The sequence below is a fragment of the Grampus griseus genome (assembly GCF_964374135.1).
Source record: "Grampus griseus genome assembly, chromosome: 20".
Classification (NCBI taxonomy): Eukaryota; Metazoa; Chordata; class Mammalia; order Artiodactyla; family Delphinidae; genus Grampus; species Grampus griseus.
In genome coordinates, this window is record NC_139014.1 from 39406642 (window position 1) to 39428593 (window position 21952).

The 21952-nt window shown below is 47.7% G+C and overlaps 2 protein-coding genes across 6 annotated transcripts in view; one reads left to right on the forward strand and one right to left on the reverse strand.

The window, feature by feature from the left end:
- ALDH3A2 (aldehyde dehydrogenase 3 family member A2) overlaps nucleotides 1-6856 on the forward strand; it is a 20533-nt gene extending 13677 nt beyond the window's left edge. For 2 of the 5 annotated variants that reach the window (XM_082679245.1, XM_082679244.1), the window contains exon 11: nucleotides 1731-4160. In XM_082679245.1, coding sequence (XP_082535371.1) covers nucleotides 1731-1745 — 15 coding nt within the window. In that variant the 3' untranslated portion in view covers nucleotides 1746-4160. Of the gene's footprint in view, nucleotides 1-1730; nucleotides 4161-4723; nucleotides 5403-5926 lie in introns of those variants that run through there. The other 3 variants (XR_014298333.1, XR_014298332.1, XR_014298334.1) reach the window with 3 other exon arrangements.
- The window catches only part of LOC309838224 (multidrug and toxin extrusion protein 2-like), a gene marked incomplete at its 5' end in the record, with an annotated part of 26429 nt that continues 10088 nt past the window's right edge, over nucleotides 5612-21952 (reverse strand). The window contains 4 exons of the mRNA XM_082679246.1: nucleotides 5612-5840; nucleotides 6652-6742; nucleotides 7935-8029; nucleotides 8100-8232. Coding sequence (XP_082535372.1) covers nucleotides 5620-5840; nucleotides 6652-6742; nucleotides 7935-8029; nucleotides 8100-8232 — 540 coding nt within the window. The 3' untranslated portion in view covers nucleotides 5612-5619. The remainder of the gene's footprint in view (nucleotides 5841-6651; nucleotides 6743-7934; nucleotides 8030-8099; nucleotides 8233-21952) is intronic.

Sequence of the window (21952 nt, forward strand, 5' to 3'; positions counted from 1 at the left end):
GGCAGTTCACAGATTGTGCCGTCCTGGGAGCCAGGAACGCCAGAACCCAGCCCTGTCTGTTGAGAGGAGGTTGGGCTGTTTCTTTCCTTTCTGTCAAGTGGGCCAGCTTGGGGTGTGTTCTCTTCCAGTCATTTGTTTTTCTACACTTGGAGGCTTAGGCGTTATCAGAAAAAGAATGTCTCCAGACGTTCTGGACCATGGCCTAGAGCGTCAGAGTGTGAAAACTTAACTTGGCCACAGGTTTCCAAGGGTGAGGTCGGCTTGCTGGACTCTCACGATTAGAGGTCGTGGCTTAGCTGGGTCTGGGTGAAGCATTCATTACTTCCAGAAAAGGATGGTCTCATGCACTCAGCTGTCCCAGAGGACATGCCTGCTGACCCACTCATAGTCACCTTCCTTTGTTTCAGAATTTGAGAATAATCTTATAAAAAGCTCCAAGTCGCTATTTATTTTGGTTTTGAGTTGTTTCGTTTTTTTTTTTTTAAAACTTCGACTTTAGAATTCATGTAGCAGACTTAGTGAATCAAAACATCTTGTGGGGTGTAGAACTTTCTGGGTTTTTTTCTTCCGCTTCTTCCTGAGGTCGGAGGTGCGCTTGGGTCTCTGGTCACTGTTAGCCTATCTTTCTTCCCCGAGACGTGGGTCCCCAGCCTGACAGGCATCTTCTTGGTCTGGATGGAGTTTCTTAGCCTCATGGAAAATTCGGAGGTGCGGGCTGACTGTGCCCCGTATTCCCAGGAGGGCTCCCCCAGGTGCAATGTCCCGTGCCCCACAGGCTAGGGCAGGCCAGGTGGCCCGCCCAGAGTTCCCGAAAGGGTTTGGCAGACAAGCCTTTCTCTGGTAGGGTCTAGAGAAGCAGCAGTGCATAAAAACGTTTATTCGGCTGGGAACAAGAAAATATGGCTTTGATCCTGGGCTCTGGGATCGACTTAATTATGGCTTCGGCCGAGGCCTCTTCTGAGCCCAGAGAGCGAGGGCACGGGCACCCGGAGGTCCAGGCCGCTTCCAGCCGCACCTCTCTGCGCTCCTTACTGGGAGTCCGTGTGTTCGTCGTCCCGATTGTTTTGGATTCAGTGTGAGACGGCGTAAAGATTTGGGGGTTTCTCTCCTCTTTGCTGCTTCTCTGCTCTTCTCTCTGTGTTTTTACCCGCTTCTTATCAAATCACCTTTTAAACAAATGACTCTGAGCCTAAACTGTCCATTTACTTGAGGAATCTACTGGCGGTAACTGCAGACATTTTTCTGAAACTGCTTTTTGCACTTAGTAGTTATTTTGTTATGTGCTTGAATATGATTTTAGTAATTCACTTTACTAGAATTAGAATGGATTTGGAACATTTTAAAATGGGAAACTGAAAGCGGCAAAACTGTCCATCCAAAGGGAACATGTCAGAGCCTCAGAGTGGGGGAAAAAAGTTGAGGAAAATAAAAGGTTCAGATTGAACGATGTCATCGGGCCTTTGAAAATGAAATCCAACGTTTGACCTCTGCGGTTGTGGCCGTGCTTCTTTAAGCCTCAGTGGGTACTGGTGAAATTCACCACTGGGGGAGGGCATGACCTGTCATCCGCAGCCCGGCCGCACTTAAGACTCCTTAGGGATCTGTGGGCCTTGTTGACATGGTCCTTAGGACAGACGGTACGTGTCAGGGTCCCGATCCTGGGCCCACGTTCCAGGGCTGGTGGGGACATTGTAAACCGGTGGTAACCCAGATTCCTTTCTCCCCCCCAGGCTGGATGCTACTGAAGAGTGACCCGTGCCGCCGCGTCATCCTCTCTACCGAATTATCCTTCTACCAAATAATTAATGAACCAGTAATTTTGAAATCCTGCCAGAAATGGTAAGACAGCATGCAAATGCACCATCGCCAAACCTAAAAGTCATTGCCACTCACCGTTAATAAAACTCACCGTTTCAGCCAAAGCCCAGCACTCGCCCGCCCAGCAGTGAGACACTCGGAGAACCCCCATCCCTAGAGCTCTGGGCTGGGGGAGGGGAGAGCGCGCTGGGAGAACCTGAGTTCGCAGAACCTGCCCAGCGACTCTGCTGCTCAGGGGACATGGGACACCCTGCCCTTACCGCGGGCATCACCCTGTGGCCTTCCAGAGCCCAGCCCCGCCCAGGCTTCCAGGTCTCAGTCCGGAGAGGTGAGGCGAGGTCTCCCAGCCCCCTTGGGGTTCGAGGCACTAGAACTGAGGTGTGGGGGCTCCCTGTCCCTCGTCTGTCGGGACTTGAAAGCCTGACCTCCGGGAGTCGGCCCTCCTCTCTCATCCACTCTCTGTCCTGTCTCGTGCTTGGTCTGTGATGGTCCGTGCGGCCGTCCACACGCGGTTTTGTGACTCATGTCACTCACTCAGAGCATCTTGTAAATCCTAGGGCTTCCTGGAAGACAGTTGCCAATTTCATACAAGTATCAGCTATCATTCCTAGGGTGCAGGAGTTGTAGAGTTCTGCATCTTACAAAACCCACCTGGCATTTTTTACTGCTGTCCTGAAAGTACTCATAACAATACTTATCCTCGCATAATAGGACCTTCAAGTTGCAAGTTAATGGCTCTTCAAGGACAAATCTAAGTTTCTTATTTCTGTAGCACAAGGCAAGTAAATTTCCCTTTTTTAGACTTGAGAGAGATGCCTTTCTGAATAGATTGGGTCCACAGAACTTAACGTGGGGACCATTTCCTGTCCTGGACGGCTCTGCAGCCCTGAGAGCCTCAGGGGCTGGTGAGTGGGCGTCTGTAGGAGGACCCTGAGCCACAGCAGCTGCCCCGCCAAAGGGGACGGAAGACACAGGGAGATGACACCACCCCCTACCCCCACCCCCCGGACCCCGGCCTGGGGCACTTCAGCCAGATGGAAAGTCTGAAGGAGAGCCCTCGGGGCAGGGGGCCGGTGGTGGTCCGGGCTGCAGGGGCCGCACCCTCCCCGCCTCCACGCTTGAGAAGACTTGGCTGCTCAGTGAGAGAGTGTAACTCACTCTAGGAACGTGTGATCTACCACTGAGTGAACTGCTCCGTTAGGCTGTCTGCAGTATGTTACATCTGCATCACAGGACAAGGTGGTGAGAATCCATCACTAGACTAGTTTAGGAAACAGCTGCTTAAACCACTATCAGAATAATCAATCATAAAAGAGCTCAGACAGAATTTCAATACGGAATTTTCATTTGGTATATTGTACGTTACACTTTTTTTATATACAGCAGGTTATTAGTCATCCATTTTATACACATCAGTGTACACATGTCAATCCCAATCTCCCAGTTCATCCCACCACCACCACCACCCCCCACCACTTTCCCCCCTTGGTGTCCATACATTTGTTCCCTACATCTGTGTCTCTATTTCTGCCTTGCAAACCGGTTCATCTGTACCATTTTTCTAGACTCCACATATATGCATTAATATACGACATTTTTCTCTTTCTGACTTACTTCACTCTGAATGACAGTCTCTAAGTCCATCCACGTCTCTACAAATGACCCAGTCTTGTTCCTTTTTATGGCTGAGTAATATTCCATCGTATATATATGTACCATGTCTTCTTTATCCATTGATCTGTCAATGGGTAATATGGCTGAGTAATATTCCATCGTATATATATGTACCATGTCTTCTTTATCCATTGATCTGTCGATGGGCATTTAGGTTGCTTTCATGACCTGGCTATAGTAAATAGTGCTGCAATGAACATTGTAGTACGTGTCTCTTTTTGAATTATGGTTTTCTCCAGGTATATGCCCAGGAGTGGGATTGCTGGGTATGGTGGTTCTATTTTTAGTTTTTTAAGGAACCTCCATACTGTTCTCCATAGTGGCTGTATCAATTTACATTCCCACCAGCAGTGCAAGAGGGTTCCCTTTTCTCCACACTCTCTCCAGCACTGATTGTAGATTTTTTTGATGATGGCCATTCTGACGGGTGTGAGGTGATACCTCACTGTAGTTTTGATTTGCATTTTTCTAATAATTAGTGATGTTGAGCCTCTTGTCCATCTATATGTCTTCTTTGGAGAAATGTCTGTTTAGGTCCTCTGCCCATTTTTTGATTGGGTTGTTTGTTTTTTTTAAGATTGAGTTGCATGAGCTGTTTATATATTTTGGAGATTAATCCTTTGTCCGTTGATTTGTTTGCAAATATTAAACATTCTAATTAAGCAAAATGATTGACTTGTCTACTAGTATATTCTGCTTCAGAATAAATACATTGTATTTGGTAAAATTGGCATGAATTGTAATAACGTTCTTCGTTTTCAGATATCCCCTGTTGGAGACAATTCTTTGACCACAAGTTTTCTCCAACTATAAATCCACTTTTTTGCCTTTATCTATTGAAAGGTGGTGTTGGTCACCTTTCTTTAACTGATTTTTTCTCATTTTAAATTCTCAGCCAAGAAGATTTTTCTCAAGTTTTACTTTGTCATTTGTGGGTTGTTTTTAAAAATAATCTATAGAGTAGATAGGTTTTTTTTTTCCCAACTATATCCTCCTTCCCCATCTGCTGACCCCAAACAAGTATTTCTGTAAGCACGTTCACGAGACACCAATCCCATAAGGTTTTACACAAAAACTGGCCCCACTGCCGACCCTTTCTAGAAGGGGTTTGTAAAGCACACCAGCATCTTAAAGATCCCAGGCCTACAGAACCTTTGAAGTGCCGATGTGTGTTGTTTCCCAAACTTACTTGAGCATGGAGTCCGTTTTCCTCAATACCTCTCAACCTTAGGACACGTGACGTGCCTCTGCTGTGCTCCGTACCTGGTCGTTGTGTTTGGGTGCAGAAGCTGTCTTCATGTCACGTGAGGATGCAGGCTTCTGCTTTCCTGTGGGCGGAGGGCCTGCAGCAGGATCCATGGCGTGTTGACTCTTCAGAACCAGGATTTGCACTCTGCATCCTTGTTTCCTATTGACCTTGATCAATAAATCCGTCTGTCTGTGGGTGTGTTTATAGCTACTGACGCTGAAGGGACTGATGATGACAGGGGCCAGGCTGCCCGCACTAGGTGGCGGTGTGCAGGCTGGAGCCCAGAAATGGTCCCGAGTCCCAGGCCTCAAAAGCATCCTAGAACTTGGATTAGCATCAGATTCCAGCCTGAGGCCACGTGGCCCAACGATCTGGGCTTCACTGCCCTTGTTTGTATCTTATTGCTACCGTATGAAAGGTGTTTCTCAAGGTCTGTGATACGTGAAAATGCGGATGCCACGAGAGGACTGAAGGAAAGGTGACCAGCCCGGCCCTGGTCAGGGCCTCACGGCGCCTGGATGTGCGGCGGGTGCGTGGGCAGGACGCAGATGGGGGTCTCCGCGCGGGGCCCACTGGCCCCCTTTCCAGAGCTTCACAAAGGCTTTGTGTACAGACTTGGGCGGCAGACTCGGCCTAGAAATATGTACTTCTTAATGTAACGGCGCCATTTGCCATTTTGTTTTGACTTGAAATCTCCAATTTGAAGCCATTTACGTTACTGAATAATGGTAGCAACCCCAGGAGCCTCGTCTTCCGGTCAGTTGAGGTCTGCTAAAGAGCCGTTAACCGCAGTTCAGACCTGTTACATCACACGAGGCACTGGCTAAAGGTCTGTTTTTGAGGATGTGGGGTGGGCAGCCACTCTGCTTCCTTGCTTGCTAGGGCCTGGCAGTCAGGACCCTGATGACAAGCCCCACCACCAGCGTGCCCGTCGCTGCCCCCAGAGCAGCCCCTCGGCGGATGGCCAGCTGTTTGGCCGACAGTCTGCCAGGGGCAGCTGGCAGGGGTTGGGCTGCTTCTGGAGTCCCGAAGAGGTCCAGATGGGCCTCGGGCCTTGAGTACATTGTCAGGGTCACGCCAGGGTAGCTGCCCGTAGCCACTGCAGAGGCAAACAGGGGCCAGCTTAGCATGGGGGTGGGGTGGGGGGTGGCTTGGAGGTGCACGATCAACGCCTGTCCCTCACAGCAGGAGACACCCGCCTTTTCTCTACGGCACGACCAGAGAAGAGAACTATGTGGGATGTGCAGGAAAGGCTGTCGCTAAGGTGAGATGAGATCAGACGCGCGTGCCTGTCTGAGCCTGTGTGATGCCTAACCTTCACCAGTGACCTCAGGGCACGTATGAAACGCTTAGTCGAGCTGCCTTTGCACGTTCCCTCGTGACAAGTGAAACCCATAGAGTCTGCAGCTGGTTCCCCACCGCAAGACGACGCACAGGCACTGGGATAACCGGGGCTTTGGGCCGTGATAACCAGCGCCCGCCCCAGGGCAGCAGAGCGGCCGCCTGGTGGGGTTCGGGGGGTCGGCGGGAAGCACCCGCAGGCTGCTGAGTCGAGCCAGGCTGACCTGCCCAACCCACGCCTGCAGGCCTCCCACCTGGGCTGGAGGTGAGTGCTGACAACATGCTCTAGGGTCCAACGGCCCGTGCTCTGACCTCATCCCCTGCCTTTGCATTTGCAGGATGACGGGGAAGAGACCTAAGCGCTCAACCCACTCCCTCATCTGAACGGAACCGAGGCTCACTGCCCCCCAGGCTGGGGAGGGACGGGGCCTGCTTCCCGGGGCCTCTTAGATAGCGGACGTTAGTGTCACTCTCCTGGCGTTAGGACGGAGGTCACTGTCACGCTGAGGGAGAAAGGCAGCTGGGGCTCGCGCGGTTCCCAGTCACCCGCACACGCGGGGCAGCGTTACCTGAAGATACGACCGCTCTCTCAGGCCCGGGTCTGAGGCTGGGGGCTGTGCTCTCAGCGGCCTGGGGCGGCAGCCCCACACGTTTCTGCACCTGAAGGAGACGGAGTTGTCCGGTCGGCCTGCGGTCCACCCCGGCCTCTGCTGTGCCCTGCAGGCCGTGGTCACACACAGGCACACCTCGGAGGCTCCAGACCACTGCAATAAAGCGAATGTCACAACAGAGCCACTCACGGGTTTTCTGGTTTCCCGGTGCATATAGAAGTGATGTTTGCACGATACTGGAGTCTGTTAAGCACACAATCCCATCATGTCTAAAAAAGCCTCGTCCCTGCCGCAGTTAAAAAGTGCCTCTTTGGGCTTCCCTGGTGGCGCAGTGGTTGGGAGTCCACCTGCCGATGCAGGGGACGCGGGTTCGTGCCCCGGTCCGGGAAGGTCCCACATGCTGCGGAGCGGCTGGGCCCGTGAGCCATGGCCGCTGAGCCTGCGCATCCGGAGCCTGTGCTCCGCAACGGGAGAGGCCACAACAGTGAGAGGCCCATGTACCGCAAAAAAAAAAAAAAAAAAAGTGCCTCTTTGCTAAAAAATGCTAACCATCACCTGAGCCTTCAGCAGGTCATCAGCTTTTTGCAATAATGACATCAGAGATCAGTGATCACCCCTCCCCATAAAGGAGATAATAATGAGAAGGTCTGACATATGATGAGAATTAGCAAAACGTGAGACACATGAAGTGAGAAACGCTGCGGGGAAAATGGCGCCGATAGACGGGCTCAATGCGGGCTCGCTCCAGACCTTCAACTTGCAGAAACCACAGCATCTACAAAGCGCAGTGCAGCGAGGTCTGCCCGTGTTCACCCTTCTGCGGGACTTCACAGGGGTGGTGTTTCAGGGCTGTGTTAATCCGTTCTCTCAGACGTCAGGAGGCCTGGATCCACCCACGAAGGCAAACCCCCACTCTGCGGGGGTTCGGTCCGAGAGCACCCCCTCCACGCTCAGCCTGCAGCCTAAGCTGTGGCTTTAATGCCTCTGAGGTTTCAGTTCTTCCGAGAGGACGGTGACAGGGTGCTGCCATAGCCTCTTCCAAGGTCCCAGCACCCTCGGGGCTCACCCACGTTCAGACGAGTTTGAGCCGTTGGCTTTAGTCTGGCCTTTGGCAGTCGGGCTGCTGAGGTTTCCTTTGTGGGTCTGGGGGGGTACCCGGAAGGGGCGCCGCTGACACCGCACCGTCTCCATGACGGGAGACGTTGAGGCGCGCCGCTGGCGTTTTGGGGGGCGGCACTCACCTCCTCCGCAGCCCGCTTCCAGTCCATGCAGGCGGTGTAGGTGACGAAGGCCGCGGCGGCCAGGCAGACACAGGCCAGCATGCCCAGCCAGAGGCCTGCAGGACACGGGACGGTGGGAGCGGCTGATGACGCCCGGGGCGCCCCGCCTCCCCCCACTCCACGTACCCGTGATCCCCAGCCCGACCACGAAGGTCAGCACGATGCCCAGCGGGAGGCCGATGACGTAGTACGTGACGGCGTTCACGACGGCCCCGAAGGCCTGCCTGCCGGTCCCTCTGAGGACCCCACCGTAGAGACACTGCGGGGAGGCAGAGGGGGCCGGGGTTGGTGACGCTGAGGCTGACGGGGGTCTCAGCTGCGGGGGCTTCCGCAGGAATCTATGGGGCATGGCCTCGTTTAAGTCCACAGCACGGGACCAGGATGGGCCCTTGTCCCCCTTCCTTCCCAGCGGGGACCTGCGCGGGGTCACACAGAAGCCGCGGCATTTCGGACACAACTCCAGAGCCCCGGTCGACACCTAGACTGCCTCCCTGGAGAGGGAAGGTGAAGTTGGTGACGGACTACCCACCGGCTTGGGAAACTGAACGCGCTTCATACGGACTGTGTGGAGGTCTCCTGTTGCTGCTGCACCAAGTTACCACAAACGGTGGCTTAAAACAAAACACGCGGATTGTTTTACGGCTCCTGAGAGCAGAAGGCCGAAATGGTCCCATTATGCTGAAGGTGGGGCTGGTTCCGTCTCGAGGCCCCGGGCAGAATCTGCTTCACTGCCCTTTCCAGCTTCTAGAGACGCCTGCATTCCTGCCCGCGGGCCCCAGACAGCAAAGGCGTCGCTCTGACCTCTGCTTCCCCCTCTCTCACTTCTAAGGACCTCTGAAAACACTGGGCCACCTGGATAATCCAGGACAGTCTCCCCACCTCAAGACCCTCGGCTTCATCACGTCCGCAAAGACCCCTTTTGCCACGTGACGCCCACAGGTCCGGGGGGTCACAATGTGGGTGTCTTTGTGGCATTATCCTGCCTTCCTGCCGGCAGGGGAAGGTTTCTTTTTCCGTACGGAAGAGGCAGCCTTTCGCGCTGCTGCCCCGTGATGACGCGCTCGTGAGACGTGTCTACAGAAAGCACTACCTCTTCACTTGTCTCATCCTCCCAGCTCGATCCCAGACCTAACGAGCTAAAGAACTACAGGCTCTGCGCATGCTCCGTCAGCACTATTGATCAACAGATGTTCGGTTACTTTTGTTAAGCTGAGGGATGGGGAGTATTGTGTGGTTTGCTTTCCCACATGTGAGCGGAGGTAAATGCACTGGGCGTAGGAGATGTGTGCCTCTTCAACTTTAAAATATGGTACACATGTTTCTCGTTAATATATATCATGACCTAAAAGATGATCCTTTCTGGTTAAAAAAAGACTTCTGCCAAATTACGACTGATGTGCTCTGGACCAGTATTTCTCCATCTGGGGGGTGGTTCTGCCCTCCAGGGGACATGTGGCAATGTCTGGAGCTGGTTTTGGTTGTCACCACTCGGGGTGGGGGGGGTGCACTGGCATCTAGCGGGCTGAGGACAGGGTTGCTGCTAAACATCCTACGGTGCCCAGGACGGCCCCCCTACAACAAAGGATTATCCGTCCTAGAATGTCAGTAGTGCCAAGGCTGAGAAGCCCTTTAGAGCACTGCGAATTACAGAGACAGTTTCAGTGGGCCCGCTAGCCTGAGGCTGTGGGCCTGTCAGGGAGAAGCGGTGGACCGGTGGACAAGTGATTTTACAGAGCTCCAATGAGACGAAACAGCTGGGGCAGGGGATGCTTGGTAAGTTCTCCGTCCCAAGGGGACCAGAGGCTGAGCATGCGTGTAGCAGAGGCTGTAGCAGGCCCAAGCCCCCCACACACCCTGGACAGTGGAGCCTGTGCACATGCACAGAAGAGACACAGGAGGACCCAGAAGAAAGTAAAAGCTGGGGCAGACTCGAAAACAGCCTGAACTGTGCGTGGGCCCCGGCCCATACTCGGCTCCTTCAGCAGAGAACGGAAGCCCTACCAGCGGTCAGAGGTGCCTGAGCGTCCCCTCCAAACAGTAACTGGCTGAACACTGAGCTAGGCAGACATAGGGGTGACCCCTAGGAAGCTAAGCTTAAAAACAAGAAAAACAAAATCCAAAACTGAGCAGAGACTGCAGTTTGTGGAGGAGACAAGATCACAGGCAAGACTAAACAAAACAGCAGGCCTTGGGGAAAGGCTGCTCTCTGGGATGGACCTGTGGTACATCACCAAGCAGGCCTCAGTACATCTAGATCCCTGGAGGTCTAGTGGTTATGACTTGGAACTCGCAATATGTTTAGAAAGACTGGATTAATACAAAAGATGTTCTTTGACCACAACAGAATTAAATTAGAGATGTCTACTGGAAAGAATTTTGGAAATACCCCCAAATATTTGGAAATTAAACAACACACTTCTCAACCCACGGGTCAAAAAATAAATCACAAGAGAAATTTTAGAATATTTTGAATGAAAAAAAATACACTATATCAAAATTTATGAGATGCAGTTAAAGCAATATTTAGAGGGAAGTGTACAGCTTTAAAATGCCCATATTAGAAAAGAAAGGTCTCAAATCAGTAGCCTAATATTCCGCCCTAGGAAACCAGTAAAGAAAAGCAAACTATGCCTGGATAAAGCAGAAGGATGAACATAATAAGAATTAAAGTGGAATTCATTGGAACAGTCAACAGAAAACAGCAGAGAAAAATCAATGAAACCAAAATTCTAGTTCTTTGATAGGATCCACAAAACTAACAACACTTACTAAGGATGTGATCTTGGTAACATAAGACCAAGAAAACAGGAACGTGAAGACACAAATTACCAAAATTAGGAATGAAAGGAGAGACATTACTACTTTCCCTAAAGAAAAGGACTGTAAGGGAATATTATGAGCAACTTCATGCCAAAGATTTAGACAATTTACTTGAAGTGAATAAATTCCTAGAAAGACACACATTATGTGCCGGGAGCCGTGTAGGAAGTGCCTTTGAGTCTCAGCACGGACGAGACCCATAGTGCCAAGCAAAGCTGGTACTGTCAGGTACAAATATGGAGAAGCAAAGCTCTCCTCTGCGTGGTTCCCCTTGTTCCCCCCTGCTTTTGCTTAAGGTGATTTTTATGGGATTGCTATTAGTGTTGGGAAATATTTCCAGCTCCGATGGAGGGTTTAGGGAAAGACCCCAACTTAGGGTAAAACCAAAAAAGATTGTGATTACTCCGGCTCCCTTAATGGCTACACCCGAAATCCCCACTTCCAGGCCAGGGCGTTGGGTTCAGGGAAATACAATAGGAGCATTTGTGAGGCAAATTGAATGAGTTTTGGCCCTCCTGGGGAGTTAGAGATATGTTAGGAAACACTTGGGTATGGTGGCGGGGAGGTTTTATGCTGCAGTGGGTATATAGCAAATTAGATAGGGTAGGTAAGTTTCGATTATAAAGGAAGAAGGAAACAGCCTGTAGATGTTTATAGTTGCTAAAAGAATCATGTGCTTGAGTTTATGCTTTGAATAATTGGCTGATTGAACAGAACATACAGGTACAAGAACAATGATGAAACCGCAGACTGCATTCCTGACCTGGACTGTGACCGGGGTGTGCCTGGCCACGGAGGATGAAAGAGACTATAAGCGATAAGAAGACTATTTAACCGGTTTAACCTGCTGATGTAATCTGTTGATGTAAATAGCTTTTGTTTTGTGACTTGTGTGGGGGATTTTTTGGCGTGGGAATGAGGTTGTTGAGATTGAAAGTGAGATTATTTTATAGTATAAATGCTATGGAATCACGAAAAATAAATTTGTCAGATCCTTGCATCCTCTGAGGTGTCTTGTGCTCTGTCCACGCCGACTCCGTCTCCCCTTTGGGTGAAACCTGTCCAGCTGGGGCTGGTCCCCGGCAAGTGGCGCCCGAACAGGGACCTGAAGGGGTAAGTATTATTATTTTTTTTTTTTTTCTCAGACGGATAGGAGTCTCACCGTAGGGTGCTGCAGACCCCCAGTTAAGAATACTGGTTAGGAAGGTGAGTAAGGCGGTGTCAAGATGGGACACGCTGAGTCCAAAGAGAGGCTCTTATTTATTGATATAGTTAAACATATGATAAATGGAAGAGGAATTAAGGTAACTAATAAGCAATTAACTCAGTTTTTTCAGTTTGTACAGGAACAATGCCCATGGTTTCCAGAACAGGGAACAGTTAATATAGAAACCTGGCAAAAGGTGGGGCAAACTTTGCAAGTATATTACAGTCATTTTGGACCTGAGAAGGTTCCAGTAGATACTTTTACTTTATGGAACCTCATAAGAGAGAGCATTGCCCCCTTGCCTGAAGGTCAAAAGAACCCATATAAATATCCTACAGAAGTAATGGATGAATGTACTCCGTTACTTTCCCCAAAAACATCAAAAGATACTAAGGTTTTGGCTGCAGCTTTAAAAGATTGTAACCTTAATGACAATGATTCAGAGGAGGAAAATGAGTCACCTACTGATACTAAGCCTAATTTGTTAAAGAACCCTCCTTTTGATGGTGAATTGCCTCCTGCAGATCAGGATGATTTAGATGCTGCTGCATATGATTATGAAAGAAGGAAGTATGAACCCCATGGTGCTTTTTCAATGCAAGAAACTAAGAAAAATAGGCCTAATTTACAGGATATGCGCCCTTTGGGTCGTCTACCGACCGCCCCACCAGCACTTTTAAGTTCTTCACTTCCCCCTTTAAAAAGGTCAGGACATTCAACTTTACATGTTAGGGGCCCACCACCTCCACCACCTTTTAATAAAGGTCAAGGCGAATATAAAAGACATAGGAGAATAAACGGTGAAGATGATGATTATGCTTTTGCAGCCTGCTTTCCAGTCATTTTTGAGGATGGTTTTGATGATGATGATGTATATTGGGATCCCTTGCCTCTAAAACTTTTAAAAGAACTTAAAAAGGCCTGTGTAGATTACGGACCGTTGGCGCCTTATACTATGACTCTTATAGATGCCTTAGCAAATAGATGGATGACTCCATATGACTGGATTCAGGTTACAAAGGCCTGTTTATCGGGAGGACAATATTTGCTTTGGAAAACAGAATATGAAGAATTGGTGGCTAAGCAACATGCTTTAAATAAGAAAAGGGATAAATTTAATATTACTAAAGATATGTTATTAGGCCAGGGAGAATATGATACAGCCCAACAGCAAATGCATATGGGAAAGGAGGCTTTATGGCAGGTAACTATGTGTGCAGTGAATGCCTGGAAGTCTTTGCCTTTGACTCCAGGAAAAGCCTCCACTTTAACAGATTTAAAACAAAAGCCTGAGGAGCCATATGAGGATTTTGTTTCTCGCTTGCTAACAGAGATAAAAAGGGTAATAACTGATGAGGATGCAGCTAACATGTTAGCTAAACAATTAGCCTTCGAAAATGCCAATCCTGTTTGTCAGAACTTGATTCGATCAATTAGAAAAACTGGCAGCATTTCAGATTTTATTAAACAATGTTCTGACGTGGGTCCCTCTTATATGCAAGGGATTGCTTTGGCAGCCGCCCTAAAGGGAGAAACACTTCCTCAATGTATGATGAATATGGTTCAAAAAACAAAAAACCCTAAGGGACCAAAAGGAAATAATTGTTTTGCTTGTGGAGGCGCAGGTCATTTTAGTAGGGAATGTCCTAATAAAAATATACCTCCAGCAGGTCCTGTTAGAATGATATCTCCTGGTAATGTTGGGGTCCCAAAGACTCCTTGCCAAAGATGTGGGAAAGGAAATCATTGGACTAAATTGTGTAGGAGTAAATATCACAAGGACGGACACATTCTTCCCCCTAATGGGGTTTCTGCAGTGCCTCAGGCTGGAGTTCAGATGCCAATATTTCCTGCACCTGTTTTTCCAGGTACACCTGCTGGAACTAATTCGGGAAACTTACTTCGGGCCCAACCCCGGGCCCAACAAACAATAGGGGCCATTTACCAGACGCTCAATCCCTTTCTTCCCTCAGGGGAATCGATGAATTGTTTAGGGCCACCCCAGGCAGCGCAGGATTGGACCTCTGTGCCACCTCCGCAACAATACTAACTCCTGACTCTCCAGTTATAAAAATACCAACTGGGATTAAAGGTCCATTGCCCCCAGGAGTAATGGGTTTAATTATTGGTAGGAGTTCAACTTCCTTATCTGGCTTAACAGTTTTGCCTGGAGTAATTGACTCTGATTATACAGGAGAAATTCAAATAATCCAGTCATCATCCGATTAATTCAAGCTGCCCTCCAGAGTGTATATAAAACCAAAGTGGAATTGCATACTGCCTTTTTAAAAAATAAAAAAGGGGGAGATGCCGGGAGCCGTGTAGGAAGTGCCTTTGAGTCTCAGCACGGACGAGACCCATAGTGCCAAGCAAAGCTGGTACTGTCAGGTACAAATATGGAGAAGCAAAGCTCTCCTCTGCGTGGTTCCCCTTGTTCCCCCCTGCTTTTGCTTAAGGTGATTTTTATGGGATTGCTATTAGTGTTGGGAAATATTTCCAGCTCCGATGGAGGGTTTAGGGAAAGACCCCAACTTAGGGTAAAACCAAAAAAGATTGTGATTACTCCGGCTCCCTTAATGGCTACACCCGAAATCCCCACTTCCAGGCCAGGGCGTTGGGTTCAGGGAAATACAATAGGAGCATTTGTGAGGCAAATTGAATGAGTTTTGGCCCTCCTGGGGAGTTAGAGATATGTTAGGAAACACTTGGGTATGGTGGCGGGGAGGTTTTATGCTGCAGTGGGTATATAGCAAATTAGATAGGGTAGGTAAGTTTCGATTATAAAGGAAGAAGGAAACAGCCTGTAGATGTTTATAGTTGCTAAAAGAATCATGTGCTTGAGTTTATGCTTTGAATAATTGGCTGATTGAACAGAACATACAGGTACAAGAACAATGATGAAACCGCAGACTGCATTCCTGACCTGGACTGTGACCGGGGTGTGCCTGGCCACGGAGGATGAAAGAGACTATAAGCGATAAGAAGACTATTTAACCGGTTTAACCTGCTGATGTAATCTGTTGATGTAAATAGCTTTTGTTTTGTGACTTGTGTGGGGGATTTTTTGGCGTGGGAATGAGGTTGTTAAGATTGAAAGTGAGATTATTTTATAGTATAAATGCTATGGAATCACGAAAAATAAATTTGTCAGATCCTTGCATCCTCTGAGGTGTCTTGTGCTCTGTCCACGCCGACTCCGTCTCCCCTTTGGGTGAAACCTGTCCAGCTGGGGCTGGTCCCCGGCAATTATGAAAACAAACTCAACAAGAAACAGAAACTGAGGGACTTCGCTGGTGGCGCAGTGGTTAAGAATCCACCTGCCGATGCAGGGGACACGGGTTCAAGCCCTGGTCCGGGAAGATCCCATATGCTGCGGAGCAACTAAGCCCATGCGCCACAACTACTGAGCCTGCGCTCTAGAGCCCGCGAGCCACAACTACTGAGCCCACGTGCCACAACTACTGAAGCCCGCGCACCTAGAGCCCGTGCTCTGCAACAAGAGAAGCCACTGCATTGAGAAGCCTGCGCACCGCAACGAAGAGTAGCCCCCGCTCGCCACAACTAGAGAAAGCCTGCGCACAGCAACAAAGACCCAACGCAGCCAAAAATAAATTAATAAAATAAATAAATTTTTTAAAAAAGAAATAGAAAGTGAATAGATCTATAACAAGTAAATAAATTAAACTAGTTAAAAATCTTCTGACAAAAGCCAGACAAAAGCCCAGATGGCTTCACTGGTGAATTCTATCACATGTTTCAAGAAGAAATAATGCCAATCCTTCACAAACTCAAAATGTATAGGTATGAGGAGAGAACACTTTCAAAATCATTCCAGGAGGCCAATGATATGCTGATACCAAAGCCAGATCAAGATATCACAAAGGAAAAGATAAAAATCACAGACCAATATCTCTCATGAATGTACACGCAAAATCTTTAACAAAATACTAGGAAACCAAATTCAGTGATATATATTAGAAAAGACACACGCCATGATCAGGAGGGTTTTATCCCAAGAATGCAAGGTAAAACATCTGAAAATCAATTAATGTAATTACACCATAGTAATAAAGGACAAAACCATGTGATTATCTCAGTAGATACAGAAAAAGCATTCTACAAAATCCAGCACGCATTCATGAGAAAATGTTTCAAACTAGGAGAAGGGCTCTTCCTCAGCCTCAATAAGGGGCATGTATAAAAATTTTACAGATAACATATTTAATGCTGAAAGGCTGAATACTTTCCCTTTAACATCGAGAACAAGGCACAGGTGTATGCTCTTGCCACTTCCACTCAACATCGTACTGGAGGTTTAGCCAGACGGAAAGGGAGAAGTAAAACTCCTTATTCACAGACGACATGATCCTATATGGAGAAAACCTTAAGGACTCCACACGCCAAAAACTACCAGAATAGGTTTAACAAGGTCCCAGGATAAAAGAGCAATAAACAAAGATCAATTATCTTTCTATAAACTAGCAATGAACAACCTAAAAATGAAATTAAGAGTTCCATTCATAATACCATCAAAAAGAACAAAATATTTGGGGATAAATTTAACAAAAGTAGTGCAAGGTTTTGACCACTGAAGACTACAGCACATTGCTGAGGTAAATTAAAGAAAATCTAACGAGTCGGAGAGACATTCCATGTCCATTTTAACAATACTGTTAAGATGACAATTCTCCAAAGTTGCTCTGCAGAGTCAATACAATTCCTTTCAAAATCCCAGCAGGCTTTTTAGTAGAAATTAACACGCTGGTTCTAACGTACATATGGAAATGCAAAGGATCTAGAAGAACAAAAGCAATTAAAAAGACAGAACAAGGTTGGAAGATTTATACTAACTTATTTCAAAGCTCACTATAAAGCTACAGTAATTAAGACAGTGTAGTATTGGCACAGGATGGGCATATGAATTAGTGAAACAGAATTATGAATCTATAAATAAATCACTACATTTACAACCAATTGATTTTTGACCAAAGTGCCAAGATAATTCACTGGGGAGGAAATAGCCTTTCACACGCCAAGAATGGTGTTGGGACTCTTGAATACCCACACACACAAAAATAAACGTAGACCCTTACCTCGTACCAAACACAAAAATGGGCTCAAAATGAATCATAAACGTAAGTGTAGGACCTAAAACTATAAAATGTCTAGAAGAATTCATAGGAGAAAATCTTTGTGACCTTGGGTTAGGCAAAGATTTCTTATATATGACAGCAAAAGCGTGAGCCATAAAAGAAAAGAAAATGAGAAACTGGACTACATTAAAAGTGCAAACTTTTGCAGCTCAAAAGATAAGAAAATGAGCGGGCTTCCCTGGTGGCACAGTGGTTAAGAATCTGCCTGCCGGGCTTCCCTGGTGGCGCAGTGGTTGAGAGTCCGCCTGCCGATGCAGGGGACACGGGTTCGTGCCCCGGTCTGGGAAGATCCCACATGCCGCGGAGGGGCTGGGCCCATGAGCCATGGCCGCTGAGCCTGCGCATCCGGAGCCTGTGCTCCGCAACGGGAGAGGCCACAACAGCGAGCGGCCCGCGTACAGAAAAGAAAAAAAAAAAAAGAATCCGCCTGCCAATGCAGAGGACACGGGTTCGAGCCCTGGTCCGGGAAGACCCCACATACCACGGAGCCACTAAGCCCGTGTGCCACAACTACTGAGCCCACGCGCCATAACTACTGAAGCCTGTGCACCTAGATCCCATGCTCCACAACAAGAGAAGCCACTGCAATGAGAAGCCGGCACACCACAACGAAGAGTAGCCCCCGCTCGCCGCAACTAGAGAAAGCCCGCACACAGCAACGAAGACCCAATGCAGCCAAAAATAAAAATAGTTATTTTTTTTAAATAAATAAATAAATAAGAAAATTAAAGTCAAGCCACAGACTGGGCTTGCAAATCATATACCTGATAAAGGACTTATGTGTAGAACATATAAAGAATTATTGGGGGAGGGATGTGTGGGAGGGATGGACTGGGAGTTTGAGATTGGTAGATGCAAACTATTATATATAGGATGGATAAACAACAAGGTCCTACTGTATAGCACAGGGACCTATGTTCAATATCCTGAGATAAACCATAATGGAAAAGAATACATTTTACAATGTATACATGTATAACCGAATCACTTTGCTGTACACCTGAAACTAACACAACATTGTAAATCGACTATACTCCAATAAAAATAGAAATTAAAAACAAACTAAACAAAAGCTCTTAAAACACAACAATGAGAAAACAAGCCAATCTTAAAATGGGCTCTGAACAGACACCTCACCAAAGAAGACACACTGATGGCAAATTAGCGTACGAAAAGATGCTCCACATTACGCGTCAGTCGCAAGTTACAAGTTACAATAGCAATGAGACACCGCTACACACCGTTAGAACGACTAGGATCAAAACACTGACAACACCAAATTCCGGCGAGGATGCAGAGCAACAGGAATTCTCACCGATCGCTGATGGGAGTGCAAAATGGTGCAGCCACTTTGGAAGGCAGTAGGGCAATTTCTTACAAAGCTAAACATAATATTACCATGCTATCCAACCATCATGCAGGCAGGGATTTGCAGAAAGAGTTGAAAACTATGTCCACACAAAAACCTGCACAATAATGTTCACAGCTTTATTCATAATTCGCCAAACTTGGAAGCAACCCCAATGTCCTTTAATGTGGTCCGTCCAGACAGTGAAGCATCAGTGCTAAAAAGAAACAAGCTGTCAGGCCACGAAAAGACCCAGTGGAGGCCCCTTACGTGCACATGACTAAATGAAAGAAGCCAACCTGAAAAGGCTACGTGCTGTTTAACTCCAACTATAAGACACTGGAGAAGGCAAAACTACAGAGACAATAAAAAGATCAGAGATGGCCAGCAGGTGAGGGAGGGGGACAGCGGGAGAAGGGGAGGCATGAACAGGGGGAGCAGAGAGGATTTTTATGGCAGTGAAATTATGCATATGATTCCTTTTTTTTTTGGCCCTACCTGACCAGGGATTGAACCCGGGCCACGGCAACGGAAGTGCCGAATCCTAACCACTAGGCCACCAGGGACCTCCCATGATTCTTTTTTTTTAATTGAGGTATAGTTGATTCACAATGTTGTGTTAGTTTCTGCTGTACAGCAAAGTGACTCAGATATAGATATATATAGATATATATATTCTTTTCCACTATGGTTTATTACAGGATGTTGAATACAGTTCCCTGTGCTATACAGTAGGACCTGGTTGTTTATCTATTTTATATATAGTAGTTTGTATCTCGTATGATTCTATAATGGTGGGTCCATGTCATTATACCTTTGTCAAAATCCATAGACTGTACAAGGCCAGCAATGAACCCTATGGAGAACGATGGACTTAATTATAATGTATCAATATTCTTTCAACTAAACAAATGTCCTGCACTAATACCGGATGTAAATAAAAGGGGAAAGGAGGAGAGAGAGGGGTTTATGGGAACTCGCTGTATTTTCTCAATCTTTCTGTAAACCCAAAACCGGTCTTAACAATAAAATCTGTTTTTAAAGTTTTAAGACAAACAATACCAAGAATTGGCAAGGGAGGGGGAGGAACTGGAATCCCCATATATTGCTGGTGGGAATGTAAAATGGTACAGCTGCTTGGGAAAACAGATTAATGGTTTCTTAGAAAGTTAAAAATAAACTTATGCTTCAACCTAACAAGTCAAATCCTAGGACTCTACCAAGAGGAGCAAAAACATACGTGCACATGATGACTTGTACGTGAGTGTTCCCAGCAGCCTTAGTCACAACAGCCAACACTGAAAACAACCTAAACGTTCATCACCTGATGAATGGGTAGGCCAAGCATGTTACAGCCACACAAGGGACCACCATTCGGCCACAAAAAAGAAATGAAGTCCTGAAAAATGCTACAACATGGACAAACCGCAAAAGCATTTCACTAAGTGAACGAAACCAGACACGAAAGACTGTATGATTATACTATATGATTCCATGTCTATGAAATATTCAGAAAAGGCAAGTTCACACAGACAGAAAGCAAGTCAGTGGATTGCCTAGGGCTGGCCATGGGAGCAGGGAGTGACTTCAAAACAGGCCCCATGGGGCTTCCCTGGTGGCGCAGTGGTTGAGAGCCTGCCTGCTAATGCAGGGGACACGGGTTCGAGCCCTGGCCTGGGAGGATCCCACATGCCACGGAGCAACTAGGCCCGTGAGCCACAACTACTGAGCCTGCGCGTCTGGAGCCTGTGCTCCGCAACAAGAGAGGCCACGATAGTGAGAGGCCCACGCATGTGATGAAGAGTGGCCCCCGCTTGCCACAACTAGAGAAAGCCCTCGCACAGAAACAAAGACCCAACACGGCAAAAATAAATTAATTAATTAAAAAAAAAACAGGCCCCAGGAATTTTGGGGGGGTGATGAAAATATTCTAAAACTGGATTGCAGTGCTGGCTGCACAAGTATAAATTTATTTCAAAGGATTGACTTATGTACTTAAAATGAATTTATAGTATGTAAATTAAAACTCAAGAAAGTTATAAAAAATATAAGATAAAGATTAGGTCCATGGAACACATAAATTAAGAATGGTAGAGATCGGGTCTTCTCTGGTGGCACAGTGGTTAGGAATCCGCCTGCCAGTACAGGATACACGGGTTCAAGCCCTGGTCCGGGAAGATCCCACATGCCATGGAGCAACTAAGCCTGTGCGCCACAACTACTGAGCCTGCGCTCTAGAGCCTGCATGCCACAACTACTGAGCCCGCATGCCACAACTACTGAGCCTACACGCCACAACTACTGAAGCCCGTGCACCTAGAGCCCATGCTCCACAACAAGAGAAGCCACTGCCATGAGAAGCCCACGCACTTTAACAAAGAGTAGTCCCCGCTCGCCGCAACTAGAGAAAGCCCGCACGCAGCAACGAAGACCCAATGCAGCCAAAAATAAATAAATAAATTTAAAAAAAAAGAAAAAGAATGATATAGATCTAGCCGGGGGGAAAGATGATAGATGCAGAAACACAAGCTCTAAGGTCCCTTGCAATTGCTAACTGCACGTCTGCCTCGGGTTCCCTGGTGGGCAAACTGAACGGAGAGGTGCTGCCTTCAGAACATTTAGAAGCCAGAGCACCCCCTGACCTTACATTGCAGCAGGAATCTCTCAGCCGTGGCCTCACCTTGGAGCTAGAGAAAAAGTAATAACAGTGTCCTTAACACCAGCCCATGACAAAAGCAATAACAGAACCCATCAGCTAGTTTCTCTTAACGTTCTGCGGGAAAAGCTATGGATTTGACCAGCCCAGAGCAAGCGGTCCTGCTGAGGTCAGAAACGTGCGCCAGGTATCTGCCCGGCTAAATTCAAAGGCCAGTCCTGGGACAAACAGGGAACTGGGCAGAGAGCACTGGGGCTTTTGGAGAAATCCTCCACGAATAGTTTCCCCCAAGGTTATTTATTTTCCGTAAGAGTTGATAATAATTCTCGTGCAGGTGTCCGCCCCAGTGTTCTGTGCTGCTAGCTAAGCACTCACTGCACGAAGAGATGTGGGTTTTACGCTCGGGATGCCTTCCTGAAGGATTCACGGGACCCGAGATGTGACGTAGAAGACCCAGAATTTCAAGACGCTGCTTATCAAATGAGACTTCAGTGCTTGCTTGCTTTCTGCCACGCTTTTACAAGTTCACATAGTTCAAACCTGCACTACACGGGACCTGCCCTTTAGCGATCCCAGGAGCAGGAAGTCAGGCCCGCTGTACTCTGGGCCGACCCACCCCTCCGAAGTGTCCCTTTGCTCTGGCAACTGGCGCAACTGCTCCTGGCCCCCGCTCCGGGGAACGAGGAAGGAACGGATTCGTGAGTTTACACTGGGGCCAGTGTTCAGGACTCTGCTCATCTGCGTGCGTCTCTGGCGTGTTGGAATTGCACAGCAGAAGGGGATTCATTATTTTGA